Source organism: Scomber japonicus, chromosome 10 (assembly GCF_027409825.1).
Source record: "Scomber japonicus isolate fScoJap1 chromosome 10, fScoJap1.pri, whole genome shotgun sequence".
Classification (NCBI taxonomy): Eukaryota; Metazoa; Chordata; class Actinopteri; order Scombriformes; family Scombridae; genus Scomber; species Scomber japonicus.
The window spans coordinates 5,084,375-5,110,031 of NC_070587.1; the positions used below are offsets into that span (position 1 = coordinate 5,084,375).

The following is a 25,657-nucleotide window of genomic DNA, read 5'->3' on the forward strand; positions in this document are numbered from 1 at the left end:
TATCGTTCACTGCTCACGCTTGTTAAGTTTAATAAATCCAAGTCGTGAAGCACTTTCATCATATTTCAACTCTAATAGCACTACACTATTTCATGACAGAAGCACTTTGATAATACCATTGAGATTTTTGGCCACAATTAGTACAGAGTGAATATTTGATTGTCACATCTACAGTAACTCTAAAAACTAACTTTTAAGGGACAGTTAAGCATTTTTTAAACATTTAAATATATATATATGTGACAGATTTAAGATATTTAAAAAAGTCAGAAGATCAAAAAGTATTTGAGAGACGGATGAATGATGATGATAATTGATCTTATTCTTTTACTGTTGTGCATTTTATTCAGGCGGGGAGTTCCTGTCCTCTGAAAAGAAGCCAATGCGGAAGTAACTTAGAGCTGCATTCTATCAAAAGGCCACCAGGGGGTGATTGTTTTGTGTTCAAAAAGACTTCCGGCTCTATACAAGTCAATGGAGAATTCACCAACTTCTCACTTGATTTCTAACCTCAGTAAACGTTTTCAAAATGTGTGTATGGTCTCAATCGCTAGTTTAAAGCCTTCTTCAATGCAGTATGATGTTCATTTGTGAAATGTTAGCCTCCCTGATTTTATATTTGATGATAAAGCAGGCTACGTGGCTACGTTGTGATTGACAGGTTGATTGACCAATGTCCTTGAGATCCAGCCCTCGCAACCAATCGCAGCCTCCCCGCTCCGCCGTTGGTCCCGCCCATACATCCGTTCATGGCCCCGCCTCATGCCCATATAAGTAGAATCCGTGTTCATTTTTTCCCAGAATGCACCTGAAATTTTCAAGATGGCGCTGCCTAGATTCGATACTATTGGCTTCCGGGCAGCAGTCCACAAACCAATGGGTGACGTCACGGATGTTACGTCCATTTCTTATATACAGTCTATGATTTTATTATTATAATGATTATTATTATTTTATACATCACGTACTATAACTTTTGTACCTCTGTCTTAACATCTGTGCTCCTCATTGCCTAATTTGCCTTGTTTGGTTTTATTTCCTCCTGTAAAGCACTTTGTAACATTGTTAAGAAAAGTGCTATACAAATAAGTTTATCATTATTATTATTATCATTATCATTATAAGAGAAATACAGATTATCACCAGAACTAATCTTTTGCCACCTTTATCAGAATATCTTACAGTGAAAATTGGATGTAAAGGAGACTTTAAAATGTGAACACATAGCTGGGATGGAAGAGTGCCCGTGTTCTCATGTCCCTTGTTCCCCGAGGCTGAGACTGAGAGGTTTTTCTGGTAAACAGAAGTGGCAGACTAAGAAAAGTTTCTCAAAGTGTCTCTCCGCTGGGCTCTGACGATGTTTACTGTAGGAGAGATGACTGCCTGCCTCGTGCGTGTCTTCAGCAGTTAAGAGCCGATAGAAAAGCCATTTGTGTCCAGCCTCTATCCGCCACCCTACAGGGAATTCAGACTGAAAAGGAAAGAAAGCGACCTGTCGCCTGTCACATCTGATCAATGCTTCCATTCACTGACTTCCTCCATACCACCATTTTATCAGAAGAGGCAGAGAAGATAAATAAATAAAAGTTGTGAACATCTTGAAGGATGCTGATAGCGCTGACTTATTGGATGGGGTGCAAACACAGTGTGACCACAGTAGCACTTCAGTAATGAAGCTCATGTGCTGGATGAGGCTTTACAGTGTGGTACAAGAGACCTGGAGCGTGTCAGCAAAGACAGATTTATGAACACGGCCTTTAATTTAGCTTGTGTGCCACCTACAGTAAATCACAGAGCAGATGCCAGCCAAAGGGGTTTCACTATAATTAATCAAGTAATTTATAAACAAGCAAACTAGAATGAATGACTGCGGTATAATCAGCTACTCTCGCCTCTCGTCTGTCTCTTACTTAATCTCGGCCCGTGTATTTAGGAGCTGCGCGTTGAGGGAGTGCTGTAGATGTTTGTGTGTGTGTGTGTGTGTGTGTGTGTGTGTGTGTGTGTGTGTGTGTGTGTGATCCCTTTACTGTGTGCTGCATTTAAATGTCCATGATGAAGATGAACAAAGGTATATTTCAATAGTGATGTAAGCAGCACATTACACAATTGAGAGCAAGTTTGTGTGAGTGTGTTCATTTTGTACTCGTGTTTGTCTGCTTTGAGTGTGTGTCTGTGTGTGTGTGTACGTGTGTGTCTGTGTCTGTGTCTGTGTCTGTGTCTGTGTGTGTGTGTGTGTGTGTGTCTCTGTGTCTGTGTGTGTGTGTGATGGGCCTGTGGGCTTCTGGTTTGCTTGGGGAGTACTTGACTGTTTTTGATGTCTTCATTATCTTGGCAGTATGGAGGTCCAGGACTCCGCTCTAAATATGAACTGTTTGAATGTAATGCAGGATCTCGTCCAACTTATGCTTTTTTTTTTTTTTTTTTTTTTTTTGAATGTCGGCCATCTTGTGACAGAGTCTGTAGGAATATCTTATTTAACAGCCTGCATTAAACTCATTTGCCTCGTTTGCAAAATAAATAAAAAATAAGAGTCTCTTGCTATTTGGAAATTTCTTCTATTAAATAGAGAGACTGTACATTTATTCAAGCATTAACATATTCATTTATGTCCTTTCTGACTGTAACCCTCGTTCTTGTCAGTGACTGTCTCTGTAAAGCTCTAAAGACCCAATGGGGGGTCACTCCAGCAGACATGAGTGTTGCAAAGGCTCATAGGTAGATTTTAAGAGGATTCTGCAGCTACTGGCAGTAAAACTGGCACATTGAGCACAGAAGTGGGTGTATTTAATGTCTAAATAGTATGAATATGCACAAACTGTAATTAAGGTTTTGTAAAATGCATGCATACACTTGGTGAGTTATTTCTATCGATTAGACTTTAATTTATTTGCTCCATTCCTCCTCAGATTTTCTGCAGAGTCACTGCTCCACCAACTATCCATTTCTGACTGCACTTTTTCTTTGTCTAGACTTTGTTTTCCCTCCATGTCTTTCTCTCCTCAATCATTTTCTCTGCACTCTCTTGTCTCCAAGGCTTTCTGTCTCTTGTATGAATCTCCCCTTTTCCTCTCGCCTCTGCTCTGCCACTTCGACCCTTTTTGTCTCTCCAGACAAATCTCTCTCTTTGTCAGGATTTAAATACCTTACTCCACTTTCCCTCGTTTATTTATTTATTTAAAATATATTTTTTTAAAGCATTGTTCCCACTGGCTAATGGAGATTTGGTAACTGATAATCCAGCTCATAAAATGAAACATTAACTTTGCCTTAGCCTCGGCCTCAGAGATTCTGGCCAGTGAAATCTTGGTTTTAAATGGACTGATGTAGATTACGTCGCAAGATTGCTTTTAATCCTGCTTGAGTCCTGTTGTACCAGGCCTTATGTTACACTTCATTAGCTTAAGAGGGAAAACTGGGGAGAAATGGTCCAAGGGCCTTTGATTCCCCATCTTCCAGTGTGATATTTTTTGGCAGCTTCTGAATTTATAATGGTTTTTTAATATATTTATTTGATTACCATTGAACTGTAACATATTCACACATCTTCTATGTTGTGTAATGTTTGTGTACTTGCACGGTTTTATAAGTTGTCATCCTGTATTTTCTTTCCAGTTGTTCAAGAGTAAAGTGATGGAGCTTGGAGAGAAGCTGCTGCCTGCTTTCAACACGCCAACAGGAATCCCCCGAGGAGTCATCAACCTGGGAAGGTGAGTCTCAGCAGCAGCCTTCACCTCCAACTGTCCTCTGATAAAAGAAAATATCAAGTTATCAGGCTGGCTGGCATTAATCAGCACGACTTGTTCATCTGTGCAGCCATAGCCAGAGGATGATTCAAAAAGCATGAGATGAGTTTAATGTGCAAGTTGTTAACAAATTGGAAAGATGCTAATCTTGTATTTAACCCTCCTCTAAGCTAGAGTTACAACAGTGGATTTCAACTTGCAGTTATTTTGACGCCTCGGGACAATTTGGCACGTTGTCAAGAACTTTGAAAAAGGAAAGTCAGATTGTAAAAAATAAAGTCGGGGTTTTAGACAAATGAGTCCACATTTCTCTTTTATTGTGGATGGAGCAGCTGCAGGCTGAGCTTTATAATCACGATGACGTTTGGATAAGAATTAATCTGTGTCCATAAACACTATAAAATAACATGAATAATGTTTGCACTTTTAAATGAGTTTCAATCTGTTCCAAACCATTACCTTTCTAATCTAAAATCTTTATTGGCACACTTTTTGTTAAAACCATGGTCATGCAACACAAGCTTAAGGCTAATTTTCAGGGCTAATTTATCCCTGAATTTAATTGTGTGTTTGGGTTTGGGGACGGGGCATCTTTAAGCAGGACTGAGGATAAGAAATAAGCCTCCTGTGTTTTGATCCAACAATTTTACAGCAAGTCTAGAAATAAGAGTTGAAAAGCTTACAGGGAGAAAAAAAGCTGACAAACTGATGACTGCTGATAGCAGCACTGTGTCAGTGACTGTGACAGTCAAATTATCATCGCTAGCCTACAAACCCACAGCCTGACTTTACCTCTGTTTTACCTCGCCAACAAAAGTAAGATGTATAAACAACAGAAGAAGAAAAAATAGCAGGGAAGAAGTGTGATGCTCAGCAATGAACTGTGTTCAAAAGTAAATCAGTGAGACTGGATCCAGAACACTTTACTCTCCATACATCTTAAAATACAAGAAATTATTTAACCATATTTAACTGTCAGACTCCTTTTTATATTTTTTCTAGATTTCCATGAATCTTTGTGGCCCGCCGACAGTATAACCTCCTCTTCCTTTAATTTCCTAATCTTATTTTAGAAGATACTCTCTGGCACCTCTGTCATCCACCTGCTACCAATTAACCCACCAGCCAAGCCGGACAGCTGCTGGCAGATTTAATTACCTTATTCTACAGTTAATTTCTGCTACATCACCAACATGGGTGCAGATGGGCAGGAGGAACCAGGCTGCACATGGTGTGGTCATGTGGGGTGAACACACAAACAAGCCTGTCCACTCTTTGTACACGCACACACTCGTCACTTCAGATAGGAACATATGCAATCTGTAACACAACTCACACAAGCAGTCGGTACTCTGCACACAAAAGGAGATGAGACCTGCGGCTCCGGCTAATGTGTAGGAAGAATTTTCTTACACGCTTGAAGTGATTTACTTTGGTTTCATGAATCCCCTCCTCTATATTTAATCTTGTATGTCTTTGTCTGTATGTTTTAATGGAGACCTGCCAAGTAACTGAAGATGGCAACGCTCTATGTAGGAGATCAGATCACACCACACACAGGATTAGTTGTTCTTTATGTGTCCATGAGATAAGAGCATTTCTTTGGCAGGCAATGCTTTTTACATCTTCATTTGTCCTGCATCTTACCACCACTCTAGGAGAATTATTCATTTAAAGGGGGACATATCGTGCTTTATGTGATTTGATGTTATTTTTAAACTGTTTTGATGTCGGATATCTCTGCTAAACATAGTCAAAGTTTCAAAACCTGATGTCAAGTCAAAGAGTGCAGGCTTAAGTGAAATCCTACGACTGTAGTTTGTGTCGTGGGTGGTTGAAGTGCCCTCCAGGGTGGCCAGAGGTCAGCTGTGACGCAGCTTCTGAGAGCTGGCCAATCAGAGCACAGTGGGTCAACGGGAGGAGGGCCTTAAAGAGACAGGAGCTAAAACAGCCTGTTTCAGACAGAGGCTGAACTAAGGGTCAGTATAAGATAATAAAGTTTTCTGAACTGTAAATCATCCAAATATATTCCAGTAGAGCCCCAGATGAAAAATATATACCTGGAAATGTGCATCTATCTCATTTAAGTGGAAGTAAATAAACTCTTTACACTGTGTTTAACATTTAAGTTTAATATTGTTTTCAGTCCCTTGTAGATTTAGACCAATTTAAAATGCTGCAGGCGTTAAATAAATGTTATAGTCATTCATAGAAAAAACAGATTTTTAATTACACACATTGAGAGGTCACACAGTTTTATTGATGTGCTCTGAGCCAACATCAAAGACTCACCCAGTGCCAATTTCCTCAAAACATTATGTGTGACATGTGTTATTGATTTTTGCTTTTTTCATCATTTTCTTTTACACCTTTTTCTATTCCTGATATCAGTGGAAAGAGCGTGAGGGTGTTTGTTAAAGGGGATGAAAAGATTAATGGATAAGTGTTGTCGTCTATCAGGCAGGAGTGATGTCACCCCCTCCCTTTCTCCAAACACTAACACCCTGCACCTCCGCTTTGATTCTTACACTGATTGTTCTTAAAGGAAGCATCAGATGCGGCTCAAGCCAGAGCTGGTTAATGATGTAGCCCCCCCCCCAAACCTTTAACGGATGCATTCATCAGAGTGGCAAACTCTTTGATCCACCCTCTGCCCTCACACACCAACACACTGACTTTATTCTCCCTCCATCCTATCATCTTCTTACAAATTGAGTTCAATTCATTTCGCTTCTCCACCATCTGTAAGAGAATATGTAAAGTCATTCTTGTGGTACAGTGTGCATTAGTGCAGCATCTCTGAAACTACACATTTACTGAGAATTGGATTTGCAGTGATATTACCCAGGCTGATGAAATCAAACTGAAAGCTGTCATGTACTGCTGACCTTATTCGTGGTTTCTACTAGGTAACATTTTAAAGCCACAGTTACACACCGAAACATTCATTAAAATTGAAGTTTGTGTATGTTGCATGGAAATGGTTGCAGGAAGTGACTTGATGCAACATGCAGAAATGTAAAAAAATAACATTTAATACTGAATAAAACCCACAAATGACAATAGCTAAATGTTTAAATAGATCAATGTCTTTTTAACTGGGGTGTTAAAGACATACAGTAGATGGTAAGATGCTATATTAAAGGGAAATGAAATGTAGGTCTTTCTGTCATGATGCATTAAGCTGAAATTGAGAAGAGGTTGATCAGGCTCTCTGAAAGTGGATAACTTTTCTTCGACTTCGTTCAGCTGCAGCATGTTGAGACTGTGACGTACAAAGTAATATCAGAGGGAGAATCACTTCTAAGGCAGGCTGGTGAAGAAATGAAAGAACTATTACATTTGTTGGCCCGACTTTATAAGTACAGTAATACTTCTGCTGAGTACAGTCAGTTCATATGAGGCAGGAATTGCTCTTCAAACTTTTAAATTGCCAATAGTTATCCAGTTAGCAATTTAAAAGTTTCAAATTGCTAACAGGATAAAGTGCTTTATGAGGAAATCCCATCAACTGATTTTTTATTTTATTTTCCATTTGTACTTGTATTGTTCTTTTTTCATTGAGTGTAAGCATACCAGTCATTATACTCCAATTCCAATTTATAACAGTCTATTAACTATATTGCTGATATTCAATTTTGCATAAACAGTATAATGGATACTTAAATTACACTGAATGGATGAAATTCATCTACATACATTAAATATCTAGTCAATAGTTGGTAGAAATTGTGTCGCATTAATCAGAATTAAACAGAACAAATCTCTGTAAGCTGTATTTTTGAGTCATGTGTTTTTAGTTTTCTGCTCAGTAAACAAAGAAACGTGGGCAGCTGTAAAAACCGTGGCTGTAAAAAATCTGTTGTGCATTTTACTCTTCAAAGATGGAACAATGTACAGTTCATAAACAGTCACATTAAACATGGAAACACATAAAAGCTAACAACTGTTAAAAGTAAAGCTGTGGCTAACATTTCTTGTCTTGTCGACCATCCACATTTTGCCTCAGGTTCTGTTTTCATCCACTTTTAAATGAATTAATAGTATAATAGTAATTAATAGTATAGTTCTGCTACTTGGTTTGTGTTTTTGGATCATGTGAATAGAGATTCTGAGTTAGTTCCACCTGCAAAGACACAGTGATTAAAACCTGCTCAGTGCCTGTATGTCTCCAGCCTATAACTGTCACCTTCATTTACTCTTCTAAATAAAAGTGTTATTACTCATATGTGTGTGTTTCAGCCATGATGCTTAGTCTGCTGGTTTGTCTCTGTTGTAGTGGCACCAGTTGGAGCTGGGGCTGGGCATCAGCCGGGAGCAGCATCCTGGCCGAGTTTGGGACCCTGCACCTTGAATTCGTCCATCTGTCCGAGCTCACCAACAATCCCATATACACGGAGAAGGTCGGCTTTCGGATCACATTTCCAGTTTTGCTTTGCACAATGATTAACTCTCATTTATTCTGATGTTTTAAGATTCTGATTTATGAGAGCATGGCACTGCAGTAGCCTGATTATATTGTTTCATACTCTGATGTCTCTGCAGGTGATGAACATCCGGAAACTGCTGAACAAGATTGAAAAACCTCACGGCCTGTACCCCAACTTCCTCAGTCCAGTGAGCGGCAACTGGGTCCAACGTAAGTACTGCACCAGCTGTATACAGGGCCTTTATTCTTGTTTTACATCAGTGACATTATTTTGACATTATGGATAAAGAAGCACAAGTTAATAAGCATTACTTGATTATAAGGGGGAAAAAAAGGTTTACATAAGACCTTGGTAACACATCCATCTTCTAGCTGTCTGGGAAGGTCATGCTTGTTACCCACCAGGCTCGTATTACATGTTTGTTTCCCCCAGTGTAGGTCGCAATTACAAGACTCAGAGTTCATTAAATGTCATTTCACTTTTTTTCTTTTTCTTTTCCCATTTCTGAATCTTTCATGGCAGCAGCAGACCTTGAGTCACCTCAAGTGTCAAAGCTCTTTTAGCTGCTCATCTGTGTCATCCACCCATCCGTCAATTTCCTTTCATTTTTAATATCAGGCTCACAGAAATGGCTATATGACTCCCTTTGCTCTGGGTTATTAAATGATAATGAATTCAATTACTTCAGGAAATTGGATCTTTCCGATTTACCTGAAAGGAGATGGGTAAAAAAAGAGGTGGGGGGGGGGCGGGGTGCTGGTACTAAAAAAGGTGGTAATCTGGATGATAACAGAGGCTAATTGTTGTGGGTGAGCATGTAGGGAAACAAAACTGTATATATTTATCTGCACAAAGGGAAAAGAAGTCTTAGCTGCACAGCTCTCTCTCATCCATTTATGTCAAGGACAAACACAGCAGCACTGTGATAACCTTGCGGGGGAGTCAGCAAAGGTGTATGTGCATGCAAAGAGCATGAGTGGATAGATGAAGACTCATGCACGCCCCCACTCCATTATTACATTCATCTCTGTGAATTTGAATGTGGACAGGAGGAAAATCAACAGCCACTTGTTTCAATTTCCACTCACAAGCTTGAAGTGTGTTACATAATTTAGGCTTTAGACAAACTTTCAAATGGACTATTTTCTGCCATCTGTGAACAGAGGCCGTGTGAGTTCACAGTACAGTACATGACCACGAATGTCATAAAATTAGCCTGAAAAGCCAAAAGTGGTGAAACTTTAGAGAATATAATGTGCATGTCAAGAATGTGCAGGTTCACACTAAATCATGGTGATCTCCTACAACACACAAAAGCTTCTCTAACACTGAGCAGCATGCCAGACATGATTGAGTCAGATATAGTGATCTTATTTTATTTATGAATGAGGGGGGGGTGGGGGATTTATGAAATGCTTTTACACAGTCCTGCTTCCCTTCTGTTCCCCTTCATAGATCACGTTTCCATCGGCGGCCTCGGAGATAGTTTCTACGAGTATCTGATCAAATCGTACCTCATGTCAGACAAGACGGACGACGACGCGAAAAAGATGTACTACAGCGCACTGGAGGTATGGAAATTTTAGTCCACTCAGGCAAAACTACATTAGATAAAATAATAATAATTACAGTCATTTGCATAAGCCTTTGATCAAACAAAGTACAGACAAAGTGTTTCACACCCAAGACAAATAAAAGACAAACAGTGTTACCCAAATAACCAGCCGACATGAAGTACACCGCTTATATTTTAGAGGATGGTTGAAGGCTGAGGAAGGAAAACATCTTAAGCTCTTTACTTGACGTGGAATATGTAACATTGCTGGTTTCATGTATATGATGTTGTTTATTTGTCAGTTGTGTAAATATTCCTCACAGTTTATGAGAGGCTGCATCAGAGACGGGTTTTTAAAAAATGGATTTTGCCGTTGAAGCCTTTATCAACAAGCATTGTGAGCGTGATTCGACTGATAAGGGTCATCTCTCATTCTTACACTGAATCCCCTGATAAATGTACTCCTGGGTTTCATCAATCATTTAACATTGTTAGACTAAAACAAGCTGCCCAATACTATTTATCTGACGGCGCACAAGCCCATAGTGACAAGACATTAAGTTGTGATTCTTTTGGGGCTCTGACTATAATTTCTGACATGCTACTGGATGTTTGTTCATCAATGAAGTTTGCATGAATGAAATCAAGACTATAAAGAAGGAGCAGCTGGTCTGATAACTCATTTTACATAGTTTTTTTGTTTTGTTTGGACCCCACATGAGGGGGAAAACGAGGCGAATGAAACATGCTTTAATCTCTCATGCATTTTTAACCTTGTGCTGCTGTGGCCTTTACATTAACACTGCACTTAATTCAGACTTGTGCCATGTTGGAAGTTTTACTTGGTGCAACCTAGTAACATCGCCATCGTGACTTTAAGTAAAAGTGACAGAAGTGCCTCAGGCAGCATGTTAAATTGCTATCATTTTTATGTAACGCAGCACACGTCTGAAAGGGTCTATACTAAAAAATAAAAATAATGTAGTGATACTGCAAAGCAAATTATCCTTTCATCTCTCAAAAACCAAGTGCTTCTATGTTGAAATGTATAGATGTCTCTCTCTCTCTCTCTCTCTCTCTCTCTCTCTCTCTCTCTCCCTCTCTCTCTCTCTCTCTCTCTCCTCTCTCTCCCTCTCTCTCTCTCCCTCTCTCTCCCTCTCTCTCTCTCTCAGCTACTGAAATTTGATGGATGGCTTCAAGTGTTAAGCTGTAATGGATGCCTTTATTCAAAGCACCATATCACCAGTAGAAACAGTATGCGTCTATTTGTGACGACGATGTTCTCAGTGGAATGGTCATGAGGGAAAGGAAGGAAGATAATATCAAACAGGACAGGTTCCTGGTACTGCGTAATGGGATTAGAACAGTGATTAGATGGTAACTGACATGCATGTATTCATATATTGTAATGTAAAATAAAAGCACTCTCGCTGTCTGCAGAAAAATGATTGTATACAAAAACCCACTGCATGGTATACACATGCATAAAAATAACAGGAGCTGTCTATTTTCTTGTTTTAATGGCGATAACGTCAGAGCAAAGCGTTCTCCCTCAGGCTACAATTACAATATCACAGACAAAAACTTAAGAGTGCCATTGAGATTTCCTCAGTTCTCATCAGAGGGTCAAGCCAGAGGCATAACTACTAATTACAGACTCTCCTTCTCCCATGTGACTTGGTATTTAAATGGCCAAGGACCCCCGTCCTATCAGATTAAGTTATATGCTGTATGTTTATATAGAGATCTAAGGTGAAGGCACAGCACAACTCATTATCTTTGGCATTCAAATAAAAGTAGATTACTAATTAAAACACTGTTGAGACATTTTCCAATTATGCTTTGCCATGATTACTGCTAACAACGGCTAATTAGCAGGAAAATCATCAGTCTCAGCCCCCAAGAAATATGTTTTTTGCTGAGAACATGGTATTTATAAGCTTTCATATTATACACATTACTTTGTTTTGTCTTCTATTCCTGCGGATTGTGTCTTTATCAACCCTTATTTTAGCAAGATTTCTCATACAGGATATACAGCAGTGGTTGGAAGGAATCATTTTGGTTTTCATCGTCATCAAGTAATTTGAAATTAAAATATTCCTCCCTACAAACCAAATCCTCTTCGCATATAAATCTGTGAGAGGATGCGTTAATACCTTCATCTTTTCTTTCCAAACTCGTCCTGAAAAAGCAGTTTAAAATAAATGAATGAATGATTGAACCTGAGATTCAAGAGGGAGTTTACCCTCATAATTATCAGCACTTGATGGGGTCTTTCAGCTGATTAACGCAAACTTGTATTCAAATGCAAAATGAGCAGCAAGCCAGAGTGTGTGGATAAGAGGGAGATGAGAAAGAAACAGCGTGTGTAAGGGAGAGAAAAATGATAAGTGATGAAGTGGTCTCAAGAGATGTCCATCTATATTATGTCCTTTTAAGTTGCAGAAAAAGACATTTTAGGATTCTTTCTTTCTTTAAAAAGTCTTTGACAAAGAAAATCTCCACTGTCCATTTGAACATCTACTTTTGATTATTTATTAACTCGGGTCTAACAGATCGTGCTAACTTTGCACTCACCATCTCTGTTAGAGAGAGATTCAGGCATAATAAAGTATACAGTATCTGAGCCTGCTGTTATGACCCATAGTCACCATGGCCTCAAGTATGAGTAGACGACCTTGGTGGAAAAACACTGTAATTTCCCTTTAAGGGATTTATGCTCCATCACTTTTCCACTGTTCAGAGCAGAGCACGTCTTACACAATAAATACATAATTTATGATGTGCTGTAAATGCAAATCAATGTTGGACTCATCCCTTATGTGTGGGAGGATAGCCCACATACACAGAACTGGCGGTATGTAGAGGTATCCTGTTGGGAATTTGATTGTTCAAGCTATTGTCTTAAGTTGCATCTAGCTTCACTGTAGTTATGTTAAGGTTGTGGCAGGTTAGTTTTTTTAATCCTGGTGGACACTAGCAGATTTTGCAAGTATAAATGTTAAGTTCACATATTATAGGAGTTATGCCTACGTACTGTAGCCCTCAGGAAAATGTTTATCCCAGAAACTCAATGTTAATACAGTGATGTTAAATTCAGAGTGTGCAAATGTGTCTTTGATGAATACAGAACTCAAGAGTGATAATAAATAAATAATTTATATACAGTTTGACTCATTTAAAGCAGTTCATTTAAATACCATCATTTGTCTACAAAGATGATCTGATTTTGATACAGCCAAATCAAATCCTATCACTGTTGGATCACAGGCCAAGCAGATGGCCACACTGAGTCTGACAGCATCCTGCTACACAACAAAACCACCCACATGATCTTTCCTGCACCTCAGCTTGTTGAACAAGTCACCAAACAAACATTGACCGGGGAAAATTGCACCGCTAATGTCAGTTTGCAGGCTAGATAGTTAATTAGTGTATAAGCTGCAACAGTCAGTTATATGCTGGTGTGGTTCATCGTCCGTTCCACTGCTGACAATTCAATACAATACACTGTTGGCTGATGGCATCTAAGCCACAGCACAAACTGTTATCTTGTTTACTATGGTGTAAAAAGGCACTCTGACAGCCTCTCTGACATTTGTCCAAAGTCCTTTTTAGATTTAATGCTTGAAAAGTATTAATAATATTCTTCAAAATCATGATGACTGAATTTCTGAGTGAAAGACATTTCAGTCAGATTTTTTGTGTTGACCATCTATGTGGATAACATTTTCTATATAATGATAATAATCAATGATGCTAAAAGAAAAATGACATCAATTTTGAGATACAGTAAGTGCTTTAATGAAAAGAGACCAACAATACAAATGTAGTTATTGTCATAATGCCTGCTGTGTATAAAAGCTGCTATTTGGAGCTTCTAGCAGAGAATGTGAAGCTTTTAATGGCAGACACAGTAACAAAACCACTATTGGAGGACAGAGGCTCCCTATTTCATTCTGTTTGTGATTTAATTTAATAGAATTTGAAGCCAAAATGTATCTATAATTACACGATAGCACATAAATGAATATTCCTGATCATGTTTGTTGCTGCAGGCGATTGAAGCTAACTTGGTACAGAAGTCACCTGGTGGCCTCACCTACCTGGCCGAGTGGAGGGGAGGGATCCTGGATCACAAGATGGGCCACCTAGCCTGCTTCTCTGGGGGTATGATCGGCATCGGAGCCGATGACGGAGCCACAGAGAAGAGGCAGCACTACCTGGACCTGGCTGCTGAGATCACACACACATGCCACGAGAGCTACACACGCTCAGGTGAGTGGAAGCCAGGGAAACTAAAAGAGAGTATTTAGAGTGTGAGAGCTTTGAGAGGCTTCACAATGGTTAAGCTCAGGAGGCTCAATGTGATGTAGCGGTAGAAGGATGATTGCTCCTGCCCATTTTAAACTTCATCAAATGGAAAATTAAATGTTTTGTAAGCTTTATAAACTGCCTGTAGCTTTCAAATCAAATTGAAGAAATGTTATTCATTTACAAAGGGAGTGTAGGATAGCCTGTCTGCCATGAATCAGAGCCTTACCTGCTCTGAGGGCGCTTTCACACCACTAGTTTGATTATTTGGTCCGCACCAGGCAGTAAAATGGTTACTATGGTGTGGACTGCGGTGTGGTCTGCGTTCACACCTGCAAACGAATCAAAATTGGTCCAATTGACGTTCGGTCGGCATTTGGTGCAGAGTCAAGCGGACCGAGCCCACCTCTTTTTGGAGGTCTTGGTCCACTTGATTTAGTGCGTACCCGAGTGAGCGATTGATGCTTTCACACCAACGACAACGAACTGAACTAAGAGCTTTAAGTCCCTATGGACTGTTTAATGTGCATCAACTGCTGTTGGTGTGAAAGCGCCCTAACACAGTTTTAGAGTTAGTGTTGGGGTGGGTTTGGTTTATATACTCTGGTTCTTAAAATCTGTGAATGCAACTACACAAGACACATTTCATTTACAGCTGCAACTAATGATTTTCTTTATCAATTTTCTTTGATCAACTTGATTATTCAGTTTTTTTAAATCTACTGTAAAACATGTTGAGATGATGAAAAATGTCAAAGTGACGTCCTCAAATTACTTTTGTCCCGACCAACAGTCCACAACCCAAAAATATTCAATTTACTTTCACAGAAGACTCAATGAACTTATAGTTTATAGTCACGTTTCACATTTTTTCCTATAAAAATGACTTTCATTAGTTTTTTTTGATGGATTTAATTGACTGATCATTGCAGCTCTAGTTTGAGTATTAAATATTATGCATCATTATGCACAATGACATTTTTAAAGACCTTTTTAATAACTGATCTTTTTAAACCTCTCTTTACTCTTGGTTGCCATCATATTGTGGTGTTCATGCTCCTCACATCAGAATTATTTTGCATTTTTTAATATAGTGCATACTGGCTATTATAAAAAATTAATTAAGTAATTATGGTTAATCACTGTTGTGGTACATTATGCCTGTCTTGTTAAGAGTGGCTATGGTGGCATTAAGAGTCTAGGACAGTGATATTGTAAATTAAAAACCACCTCAGGCATTTTTATTTTTCCCCGACATAAAAGGGAGAATCTTTTTTTTTTGGTGGCTTCACCTCAACAGAGACAAAAAGAAAGACCTAATAAGGAGCAGTAAAGAATTAAATTGCTCGATTATTCTCCATCTCAGAGCTGGAGGCAGCAGCAGCAGCAAACATAGAGTGGAGGTGTTAAGTGTGTTTGATACTGATTATCACACTTGTTATAATTCAGAAGAATAAATGGAAAAGGAGGAGAGAGGAAGAGTAAACTTGGTGATACTATTTTAGACCACGGGCAAATTTGCTGTTGATCCAACCGGGGAAGAGGAGAACAGCTCGGATACGGCTGCAAACACAAACTGAAGATGAAAGTTTAAGGAAGACAGGGAGGAAGGGGGGGGGGGCATTAGAGCAAGCCTGCCCACATTTTTGCTTGTCTGTTCTCCTCCCTGGCATCTGTCCTGGCCCTGACAATAATCTCCTCTGCTAATTTCAAACTTATTATTTTTCCCCCACCACTGTTGGGTGGGCTGTAAGGATTCTTCCTCAAGTGTTCATTCGCCTTCTCTTCTCTTCTGGTAAGCTAATGTGACTCATCACATAACAGGTTCCTTGATACGCTTCAAATACTTTTGATCTTTAGGCCCAAAAGGCTTCTCTGGCTTTCTCTTTCATAGTCATCCACCAGGTTTCTCTTCACTCATTAAAGGGACTGTATGGTGCTTAACTGCTCTTGGATTAGCTGTCTGCAGAAGAGAGAGAGAGAGAGAGAGAGAGAGAGAAGTGAGAGAGAGAGAGAAGTGAGATTTGCTCTTGCATTTGTGTAAAGTGGCTGCTATTTAGCTGTGTCTTAAATACTGATACCGTAAAGACTCTCCTTCTTCTGCTCCTCTGGATCACTGCCACCTTCATACCAACAGACTTATGCGGGTTAATGGGGATCTCATAGGAAGGAGCAGGAAGACAAAAAGGTTATTGATTTTGGAGAAAATGCTATTTTACTTCGGAGAAGTATCGCTTGTTACGGCCACAAAACTAAACAAATTGCTCAACCTATGACCAGAAACATATAAAACACTGGACCTGAATTCAAGATTACCAAATTCATTTTATTTGTTAATAATACCAAAACTAAATCAGAAGGCCTGGCCAAGAAGAACAAAAGATGAGGAAATCCACGGGCCAGCCCAACAGCGGGCCGTAGGGTGCAGGACTCTAAACTATAGAAAAATTCATAACCTAAACTAAAGAAACAAAGCTGTGAAAACTGAACTACCTGGCCCCCATTGTCAAAAAGAACAAAATGAAACAAAAGGAAACACAAAAGAAATCACCCATGTCAGGAGGAAGACAGGGTAAGTGCTCCTGTGATCTCCCTTTCTAAAGAGAAGCAGCTCCACCCACTAATCATCTCATCAGGAGCACCTGAAAGAGGAAAAGGAGGGGGGCACGTAACATCGCACATGATTGTTTTGTCAAACTCATTGAGGTCAGTTTCTGGAAACTGACATTTCAACCTTGTGGCTCATTAAATGATTCTCTGTGGATTTTTCAAGGCCTCGATATTTTTTATGTAATTTGTTAGTTTGATTGAGATTCATGCAAAATTACAGTTGGTGATGCCACTGCAGATGAAATCTGGCCAGAAAAAAAAATTTGGTGTGAAAAATGACTATGAAAATGGACCCAGAATAACTTGCAAATTGTGTTTGACACAGGCGTGCTATTCAACTGATTAACTTGTGGAAAAATCGATTGTGTTGTCTGTGCTGCGAGTCGCCAATGAGTCTGTTAGAATTAGCATTAGCATTCAAATCACAGGCGTCAACGGCCCAGAGAATATTTAGTTAAAAACAGGCAGCAAGGAGGAAGTGTGGAAAGAGTTATACGGCTGTTATAGGAATCAGTTGGAGGATGGAGGATGTTTTGAGTTTCCATTTACAGAAAACAGCATCAACAGCAAATTAGGAGGGGGGCAGATAAGATAACAGACACATTTTACTAAAATGTGGTGAAATTGATTTAAAAGACAGCAGGAATTACAAATAATGTCCATTTCAATAAAAGGCCTGGTTCCTCCTTGTGTTTTTTACCAGTTAATTATTTTTTCTTTGGTGTTTTTTGGTGAAAGTTTTTTTTAGGATCTAAGGACCAAGACAAATGGGTGATTGTTGGATATCAGAATAAATGTGACCTGCCTTTTGTACCGTCCTGTCTTAACGTTTGATCTAACCAGCCTTTGAAAGCTAACTGGTGGTCTCCTGCTTTCCCTCACTTCCTCCCAGTCATTACCTTTTCATACAGCGACACAATAACCAGCCGATAGCTTTGATGTTTCTCCTTGTCTTGCTTGCACACGCTCACGCTATAATGAGCCTGCTGACCGGGTGGCCCCTTCTGGTCCAAACGGATGCAGCCACTCACAGACCTTCAGTGACCTCAAACAACCTGCTTTCTCCAACCACAGTCCAATTTTCAAAAACAACCACATAGCGGATGGCTAAAATCACAGATGATTGGCCCCAAAAAAAAAAAAAAAAAAGAAAAATGTCACAGCAAATAGAGCACAGTGGGCAGAAACAAATTTTCAACCCATAATTCAACTTCCATTCTAAGCGTGTTTCTAAATTTAATATGTTGCTATGCCAATGCTCCTGTCAGGACCTCGGCAAGAATAGATTTCTTTGTGCAGTATCATGAATAGAATCTCTTTGCCATTCAGGCTTGAATTACAGTAGAAATATAATGGAAGTAGAAGGAGAAGAATAAGGAGAGAGGAAGAAAAAAGGGAAGCCCGCATACCATCTGGTAAGCTGGGGAGGTCTTCATTGTTTAGCTTGTGCCTCGAGCGTTTTTGCTGTAAACTAACAGTAATTGAATGGCCTCTGTACACCGATTGATGTTTCATCTGTACACTTTCGAGAGAAAAAAGAAGAAACGTTCAGTGTGTATGCTTTTAAGGATTTTTGATTTTGAAGTGCACTGCAGCTATTTTGAATAAGTGGTCTTTTTTATTGGTGGAAGGGGAGGGGGGGTCGATATTTGACTCTTATCTCATATTGTCATGTCTTTGTTTCTGTCTCCGTCAGCCACCAAACTGGGACCTGAGGCGTTCAGATTCGATGGGGGAGCTGAAGCCACAGCAACCAGACTGAGTGACCGATATTACATCCTACGGCCAGAAGTCATCGAGAGCTACATGTACATGTGGAGACTGACCCATGACCCCAAGTACAGAGAGTGGGGCTGGGAGGCTGTTGAGGTAAGACACAAACACAGTAGTAGTAGTATACAACATTTAATTTACTGACCCATATAAGACGACCTCTCCGAATATGAGGATATTTAACACTTTGAGACTAGACCTGTTAGAAAACTCTCCCCCCCAGATCAGTCCAAAGGGAAGTTCTTTCATATGAATTAGTTTCATTTAAGCAGAAAGTCATTATATTTGAGGACGTGACATTCCCATCATCCGCGTCAACATCATTAACATTCTTTTTAATGGTGAAATCCCTGGTGAAACATTTTTAGACTTACTGATTTTAGGCTAGTGTTTTCTGGCTAATATAGTAAAAAGTAATTTTACCCATTCACAATTAAAAGGGACCTTTTATGGTCATTTCCAGCCCTGTATTTTTTATTTTAGGGATCCATTATTCACACTTTTAAAAACTCCTTATTTATCTTTTCCTGGCCCTTTATGCTAGCCTGGCTAACGCCAGACCCTACCACAATTGACATAGGGTCTGGCGAGGAGCCGTTCATTTCCTCGTATTTGAGGCGGGATCAACGAATGTCGATTAAATGCTTCTGTGCGCTACTGGACAAACTTACAGCCAATCATATCAACGATACACGATGACGTGTTCAGAGCCTGTAGGGAGCGGCATGAACACATCATTTTTCATGTAGCGTAAGTTTTTGTTCTATTTTCAGTGAACTTGCCTTCCAATTTATTTAGCACACAAAGAAATCTGTCACAGGCTGACATCAGCTTGGGCTGAAAGTTGAAAAAAATGTTGGAAACAGAGCAGAGCAGACTGAAGCCAATGCTTTTTTGCTCAAAGGGATTACTTATTTATATGTTTAACTCTTTATTTGATGCTTTGGCAAAGTTGAATATGAAGATCTGACATTTTAACATTATGAGTGAAAATAAGGAAAAACATAATAGGTCCTGTGTAAATGGGAGACATAATGTAATTTTTTTACCTATACTTCTCTCTCTGTGTCATGAGTGGGTTAGACTTTGATTTTATAAATTGTACTCACCTATTATGTCTAGCCCCTTTAACACCCTCAATTACCCTCTACCAGATTCCTTGATATTGTGTGGCACTGTACATTAGCTTGTAGATCAAGCAATTCCACTAGCAGGGGGTGAAGGTTGCGTAGGGAGCACCATTATTAATGTGGAAATAGATGGGACATTAGCTGTAGTAAACTGTAGAGGGCTGGCATGATAGATTTAGCATTAATTTAGTGTGCACAGAAGTGGAGAGATCAAGCTGACGAGTTTGACGGGCCTTTAATTATCGGGCACAAAGGTTGAACGCAGTGCACAACGCTTCTCTTCATGAACATCAAGCATTAACATGTTGGGGTCTTTGTTAATTAGCACGTATAAGCCAGCCCTTTATAGCAAGGGTAATAATGTGCTAATCCGCTTGGCTAGCTCAGCCACTCTCCATTAGCTCTTGTCAGATTTAGCATTGCTTGGACTTAAACTGTGTAGCCAGCTGAGGGTCTTGACATGTTCCATCATTTACGATTTCTTTAGGTCTACATGCACACAGTTACTGAGTCAGTTATTCTCTCTTTACCATAAAGTATTACAAGAATACCACATGATCTATTACTCAGTTGCCATGTGATTTCTACAGTGCAATTTATATAATATTTGGTTCTGTCAAAAGGCGAAAAGGGCCACTCTGTGAAAGCTGATTAAGTAGGTGAATAAATATACATGAATAAATTAAGTATTATTCATCCAAGCTGGCAACTAAAATAAGTGACTTTAAAAGTACATGCACACATTTAAACATGCCCTCCACAACCCCTCTATGTCTCCTCTCAGGCCCTCGAGCAGCACTGCAGGGTGGAGGCTGGCTTCTCCGGGATCCGTGACGTTTACACCCTGACAGTCAGCCACGACAACATGCAGCAGAGCTTTTTCCTCTCAGAGACGCTCAAGTAAGTCCTATTTCCCCTCAACATCTACCTCGGTAAGAGAGAATGTGGCAAAAGGCGTTTTACATAAAACAATAACCTGTCTGAGAGCTCTGGATAGAATAGGTGTAGAGAGTAATACAGTATATGGTCTGACACTCAACGCTGGACTTAATCTCTGCCTATTATCTGCTCTGTCCATGATGCACAGTCATGCTGCAAATGAGACACAATCTCTACTGCAGTGCTCAGGAGTCACTTTTAATATGAATTCCTTCATTTTGCTGGTAGAAGAATCATGGATGGCGAATAGATGATGTGCAGTTAGAGGCCTCAATCTTACCTCCCCTCATTTTCGGATCATTAAGCGACACAAACCACTCAGACTGCAATGTTATAGAAGATGGTAAAGAGTTTTTTTCTGATGAGAGGAGCATTAGGAACCATATTCATGTCGACAGTCATCAGACAACTTTTAATACCAGACTGCTGGCTCAAGAAATGTTACACTATCCTTAACTATGAAATTGAAATAACTAAAAAGTGTCGAATAGTGAATGATGTAGTCGTACTAGATTAACATAGTGTCTCATTCTTGGATGACAGTTGTGATGATTATTAATTGTGGCCAAAGCTAAGAGCAGAAATAATGTGAAGCTATAGAACAACAACTGTAACTTAAATATAAGCCTTTACCATTAGAAGAATACTCCTTATCAGATGTATTTGGTCTTGTAATATCCTGTTGAACAAAGAAGTCAGAAACATTTCTGACATAGTGCAGTTTGGCCAAATGTTAATATGCCACTGTAGTAACCTGATTAATTTGTATATGAATGCTGCAGGGCAATAATCAATTCAACTGCATTAGCGCCCTTTTTTTGTATTTTTGCTTCAGAAAGCTGACGGAGCAGTGAAAATGAGAAACATAGTTTTTTCCTCAGTTTTTATCAAAATGTCAAATATTCATTGATAGAACTTGACTTCTGAAGTGTTTGTCAGGCACATGTGTACATGTAAAAACCAGATTACCAACCGGGCTTATTGTGAACATTCTTCTTTCTCCTGGACAAATCTAGTCACTGAAGTCAGGGCTGAGTGTAATCTTGTAATGTAAAGGAATAATCAATGTTTTGTGATAAAAAAACAAACTTAGATGAAAAGATTGACACCACCTAGATGTCTGTAGAGTAAGTGAAGCTACCACCAGGAGACAATCAGTTTAGCATAAAGACTGCAAACATGGAAACAGCTAGCCTAGCTCTGTCCAAAGTTAACAAGGTCTGTCTACCAGCACCATTAAAGCGCACTAATTAACATGTTGTATCTAATTTGTTTAATCAGCACAAAAACTATGTGATTAATGGCACATCGCAGAGCCTTGTTGTCACAGTGAGGAGGAAGTCACTGCACCTGGCCAAGAAATATATCAGCTGCAACCACAGTTTGTCATTTCTACACACCTGTTTCTGTACGCATTAAACAGACAAATTATAACATATCAATTACTGAGCTGTAGAGATGCTGGCAGGTAGATTTTATTCCCTTTGGACAAAGCCAGGCTAGTTTTTAAATCTGTTTCCAGTCTTTATGCTAAGCTAAGTTAACCAGTTTCTGGCTGCAGCTTATTCACTCTGAGTATTGATCTTCTCATCTAACTCTCATAAAGAAAGTGAATATATAAATTTCCCAAACTGTTAAACTCTTCCTTTTCGTATTAAATAACTCAATACTCCCAAATGACCATCCATTTTTCCTGTTTGCTCAGGTATCTTTACCTGCTCTTCTCCGATGATGACCTTCTCCCACTGGAGGACTGGGTCTTCAACACTGAAGCCCACCCGCTGCCCGTCATCCGCAAGAGCTGCCTGCAGGACGAAGCGACACAGGATAAGACAGTCTCCGAATAAGGCCGAACACCTCCCAACACTTGAGACGGTTACTGACACATATTTGCACAATTCATGTGCGCACACAGTCAAATATTGCAAACACCAATTAAATGCAGGTTCAGAGTCTTTTCAGGAGCGTGTTATGGACTCTCAATTCCTTTCCAGTAAAGGATGTTGTCGTTTTACGCTGTGATTGTATATCCTTTCGCCGGGGTTACTTCCTGCTGGCACTACTTTTTTTGTGGACAATCAAGAGAAACATGACTTTCATGAAAAGAGCACCTTTTTCTTTCCTTCTTTCCTCTGTGAGGAAACCAGTATAACTTGCAGACCCAAATGTATGGGAGGAGGGTTGAACTATGGGCCATATTGTTAGAAAGAGAAACGTATAGAAAACCACTTGAGTTTCGCTCTTTGATTTCATCGTTTTGTTAATCTTGAGTGATGAATGATTTCCTTTGATCTTGTCATTGCATATTTTTCCTTTGTGAGTACACTCTTTGACCAAAGGTTTCTTTGCATTTATATTTCCCTCTTTTCCAGTAATGTGTTTTTGGTGAGATTTGACAGATAGTAAATTTTACTATAGAGGATTGAATTGTAATGCATTTTGATTGATGTACAGACAAACAAGAAATGTGTTTCTCGAATCCACCTCCAAACTAATGTTGATGTCATGTTTCTTGCTGAAACGAGCTTGAATGATTTTTTTAAAGTGGGGAGGTGGCAGGAAAGTGGCCGTGTCTTATGCATCCAGGGACCATTAAAAAAAAGATGTTGGGTTGTGTTTCCATGTATGCTTTGGTTATTTTTTAAACAGGACAATGCTTGCTCAGTCCTCTCAGCCTTTCAAATCAAAGTAACAAATGGGATACTGTCAGTTCTGTGACTGTAATACAAGCTTAAGGGAAAAGGAGCGCATAGGAAAAGCAACTCTTTGCTAGCCAACTCAAAATGGGTTTTCCTCTTTCTGTAGTTCTGTTTTCTTTCTGGTTCACCCTGCCTTTACATGTGAACCGTACGGCTGCCAATTGTGATGTTAAAGGCTGCAAAAAAAAGAGCCTGAGAGCCGACTGGGGAGACGAGTTTTCATTTCCATCGCTGTTCTTTTCATCACTGCTGTCCTGCACAGTTGTGGAGCGAATGTGCTGTACATACAGATGAAGTGAGTGACCCCTGTATGAGCTTGTCTTGACTTTATTTTGTGATCTCTCTCTCTCTTCCTTTCTCTCTCTCTCTTCCTTTCTCTCTCTCTCTCTCTCTCTCTCTCTCTCTCTCTCTCTCTCTCTCTCTCTCTCTCTCTCTCTCTCTCTCTCTCTCTCTCTCTCTCTCTCTCTCTCTCTCTCTCTCTCTCTCTCTCTCTCTCTCTCTCTCTCTCTCTCTCTCTCTCTCTCTCTCTCTCTCTCTCTCTCTCTCTCTCCATTCTCTCTCTTCTCTTTCTCTCTCAACTTCACTGGTCTGTCTCTTCGATTATCTGATCGCAACTTCTTGATTTCTGGGTTCTCTTTTGATTTTCTTCACTCAGGTGTTATTTTTTTCTGTTTCTCGGAAGTTTGATTTTCTAAGGTGTCTAGTTATTAGACAGTTTATTGATTAGTCTAGTTATTGCTGATTATTATTTACTTCTTACTGTTTGATTTAACTTTCATTGTTGAATATTTTCAAGTACTGATAAAAAAAAAAAAAACCTGTGCAACTTTGTACATTTAAAACAATCACAGTTGTTATGTCATTCTTATCGGCCGTGTCTGATTACTTATTTACAAAGTCAAAAAATGTGAATGTCCTGATCGCTGCTATGTTTGTTTGTTTGTGGTATTTTGTCTCTTTAAAGAGCACAGTGGGTTCCAACAGTATGTTTAAAGGAAATAACCTGCAGTCATTAACCAAAAAAAGGAAGGTAACATCTCATTTGTTGCTTACATTTGCTTCGGTATTTGCTTCCAGATAGTTAATTACAGATTTAATTAAAGGATGATGTCTCCAGGTTGTGAAAAAAAAAAACTTCCAGCAATCACAACCAGAAAATGACTCATGAGGTTTAGCCTTCGCACCTCTCTCACAGTGTCAGGCCAACAAAGCAAGATTTAATATCATCTTCCCCCCCAATGATTCAGCTCAACCTGCTGCTATCTGAATCCTAGTTTCAGTGTGGTAGCTCGGAGTGATTTTACATTGGTTTTAAGTAGAATCTCTGTGTGTGTGTGTGTGTGTGTGTGTGTGTGTGTGTGTGTGTGTGTGTGTGTGTGTGTGTGTGTGTGTGTGTGTGTGTGTGTGTGTGTGTGTGTGTGTGTGTGTGTGTGTGTGTGTGTGTGTGTGTGTGTGTGTGTGTGTGTGTGTTATTGACATGATTGACATTTTATAGTAATTTTTAAAATGGTGCTTAAATGTCATGGATCTGGTGGCATTAATCTCACTGACACCTTTTTTTTTTTTTTTAAAAGAGCTAATGGAAAGGTGTGTGAGTTTAAATATTAAGTATAAATGTCCCAAGTTATGGCTTACAGCTCTCTGCCTCTCAGCTGTGGCTTCATGATGAAAAGAGGGGCAAAAAGCGAAGGTCACAATTCATACGAGCCTGATTTCGCCAGGGGACATAAATGGGAGGATCACTGTCCATTTGAATGCACCTGAGGCTCATAGTGAAGGACAAACACTACAGATAATCCCCCTCCCCTCCCCTCCCCTCTCATTTTTTTTAATGCTTCCAAAGTCTCCGGTAAGCAGAGCAGGGAGGCAGAAACTGAAATGTCAGGGCTGCTGTCTGACTTGGCAAGACCTTCCCTCGATGGGTAACGGAGGGGGAAGAGTCGTCACTATCTCCCTGCCACACTCATCCTCCGGCTGTCCCGACTGGTGCAACAGTTTTATAGAGAATCCCCCTTCATGTCACTGAGATGTGGCTCAAATATTATTTGCCTATAATTTGATTTCAAAACAGCCTTTAACTCTACCTACTCACATTTTCTACAGCCCAGCAGTTGAAGACAAAGGAAGGAAACGTTATGTCTTCAAGCCTGATGAAGAAAGCAGAGCAAAGCAGTATCTGTTTAGTTTAAATATAATGTACAGCGTTTTATTACCCATTCACTAGACTCTTCTGTCTGGGGGTAATTGGACAACATATTATAAAAATGTAACTATAATTTGAACCAATTAGAGGGTAATGTAAATGCTCTTGCGTATTCTTGGCACTGAGGAGCAACTATAGATAAAACACCCACATTACTTAATGTTTCTTGTGTATATTAATACAGTATATTTTCTCATGTCTTATGTTAAAAAAGAAAACTGTGTGATAGCAGATTATTCAGCCCAGCTTTGTTTACTC

At 39.5% G+C, this 25,657-nt stretch overlaps 1 protein-coding gene across 2 annotated transcripts in view; it reads left to right on the forward strand.

The window, feature by feature from the left end:
- The window catches only part of LOC128367027 (mannosyl-oligosaccharide 1,2-alpha-mannosidase IA), a 195,927-nt gene extending 172,820 nt beyond the window's left edge, over nucleotides 1-23,107 (forward strand). The window contains exons 5-12 of one of the 2 annotated variants that reach the window (XM_053327814.1): nucleotides 3,613-3,706; nucleotides 8,019-8,146; nucleotides 8,289-8,382; nucleotides 9,629-9,744; nucleotides 13,790-14,009; nucleotides 18,352-18,524; nucleotides 20,343-20,458; nucleotides 22,203-23,107. In XM_053327814.1, the coding sequence (XP_053183789.1) occupies nucleotides 3,613-3,706; nucleotides 8,019-8,146; nucleotides 8,289-8,382; nucleotides 9,629-9,744; nucleotides 13,790-14,009; nucleotides 18,352-18,524; nucleotides 20,343-20,458; nucleotides 22,203-22,344 (1,083 nt within the window). In that variant the 3' untranslated portion in view covers nucleotides 22,345-23,107. Of the gene's footprint in view, nucleotides 1-3,612; nucleotides 3,708-8,018; nucleotides 8,147-8,288; nucleotides 8,383-9,628; nucleotides 9,745-13,789; nucleotides 14,010-18,351; nucleotides 18,525-20,342; nucleotides 20,459-22,202 lie in introns of both variants that reach the window. The other variant, XM_053327815.1, reaches the window with a different exon arrangement.
- Nucleotides 23,108-25,657: the final 2,550 nt, after the last annotated feature.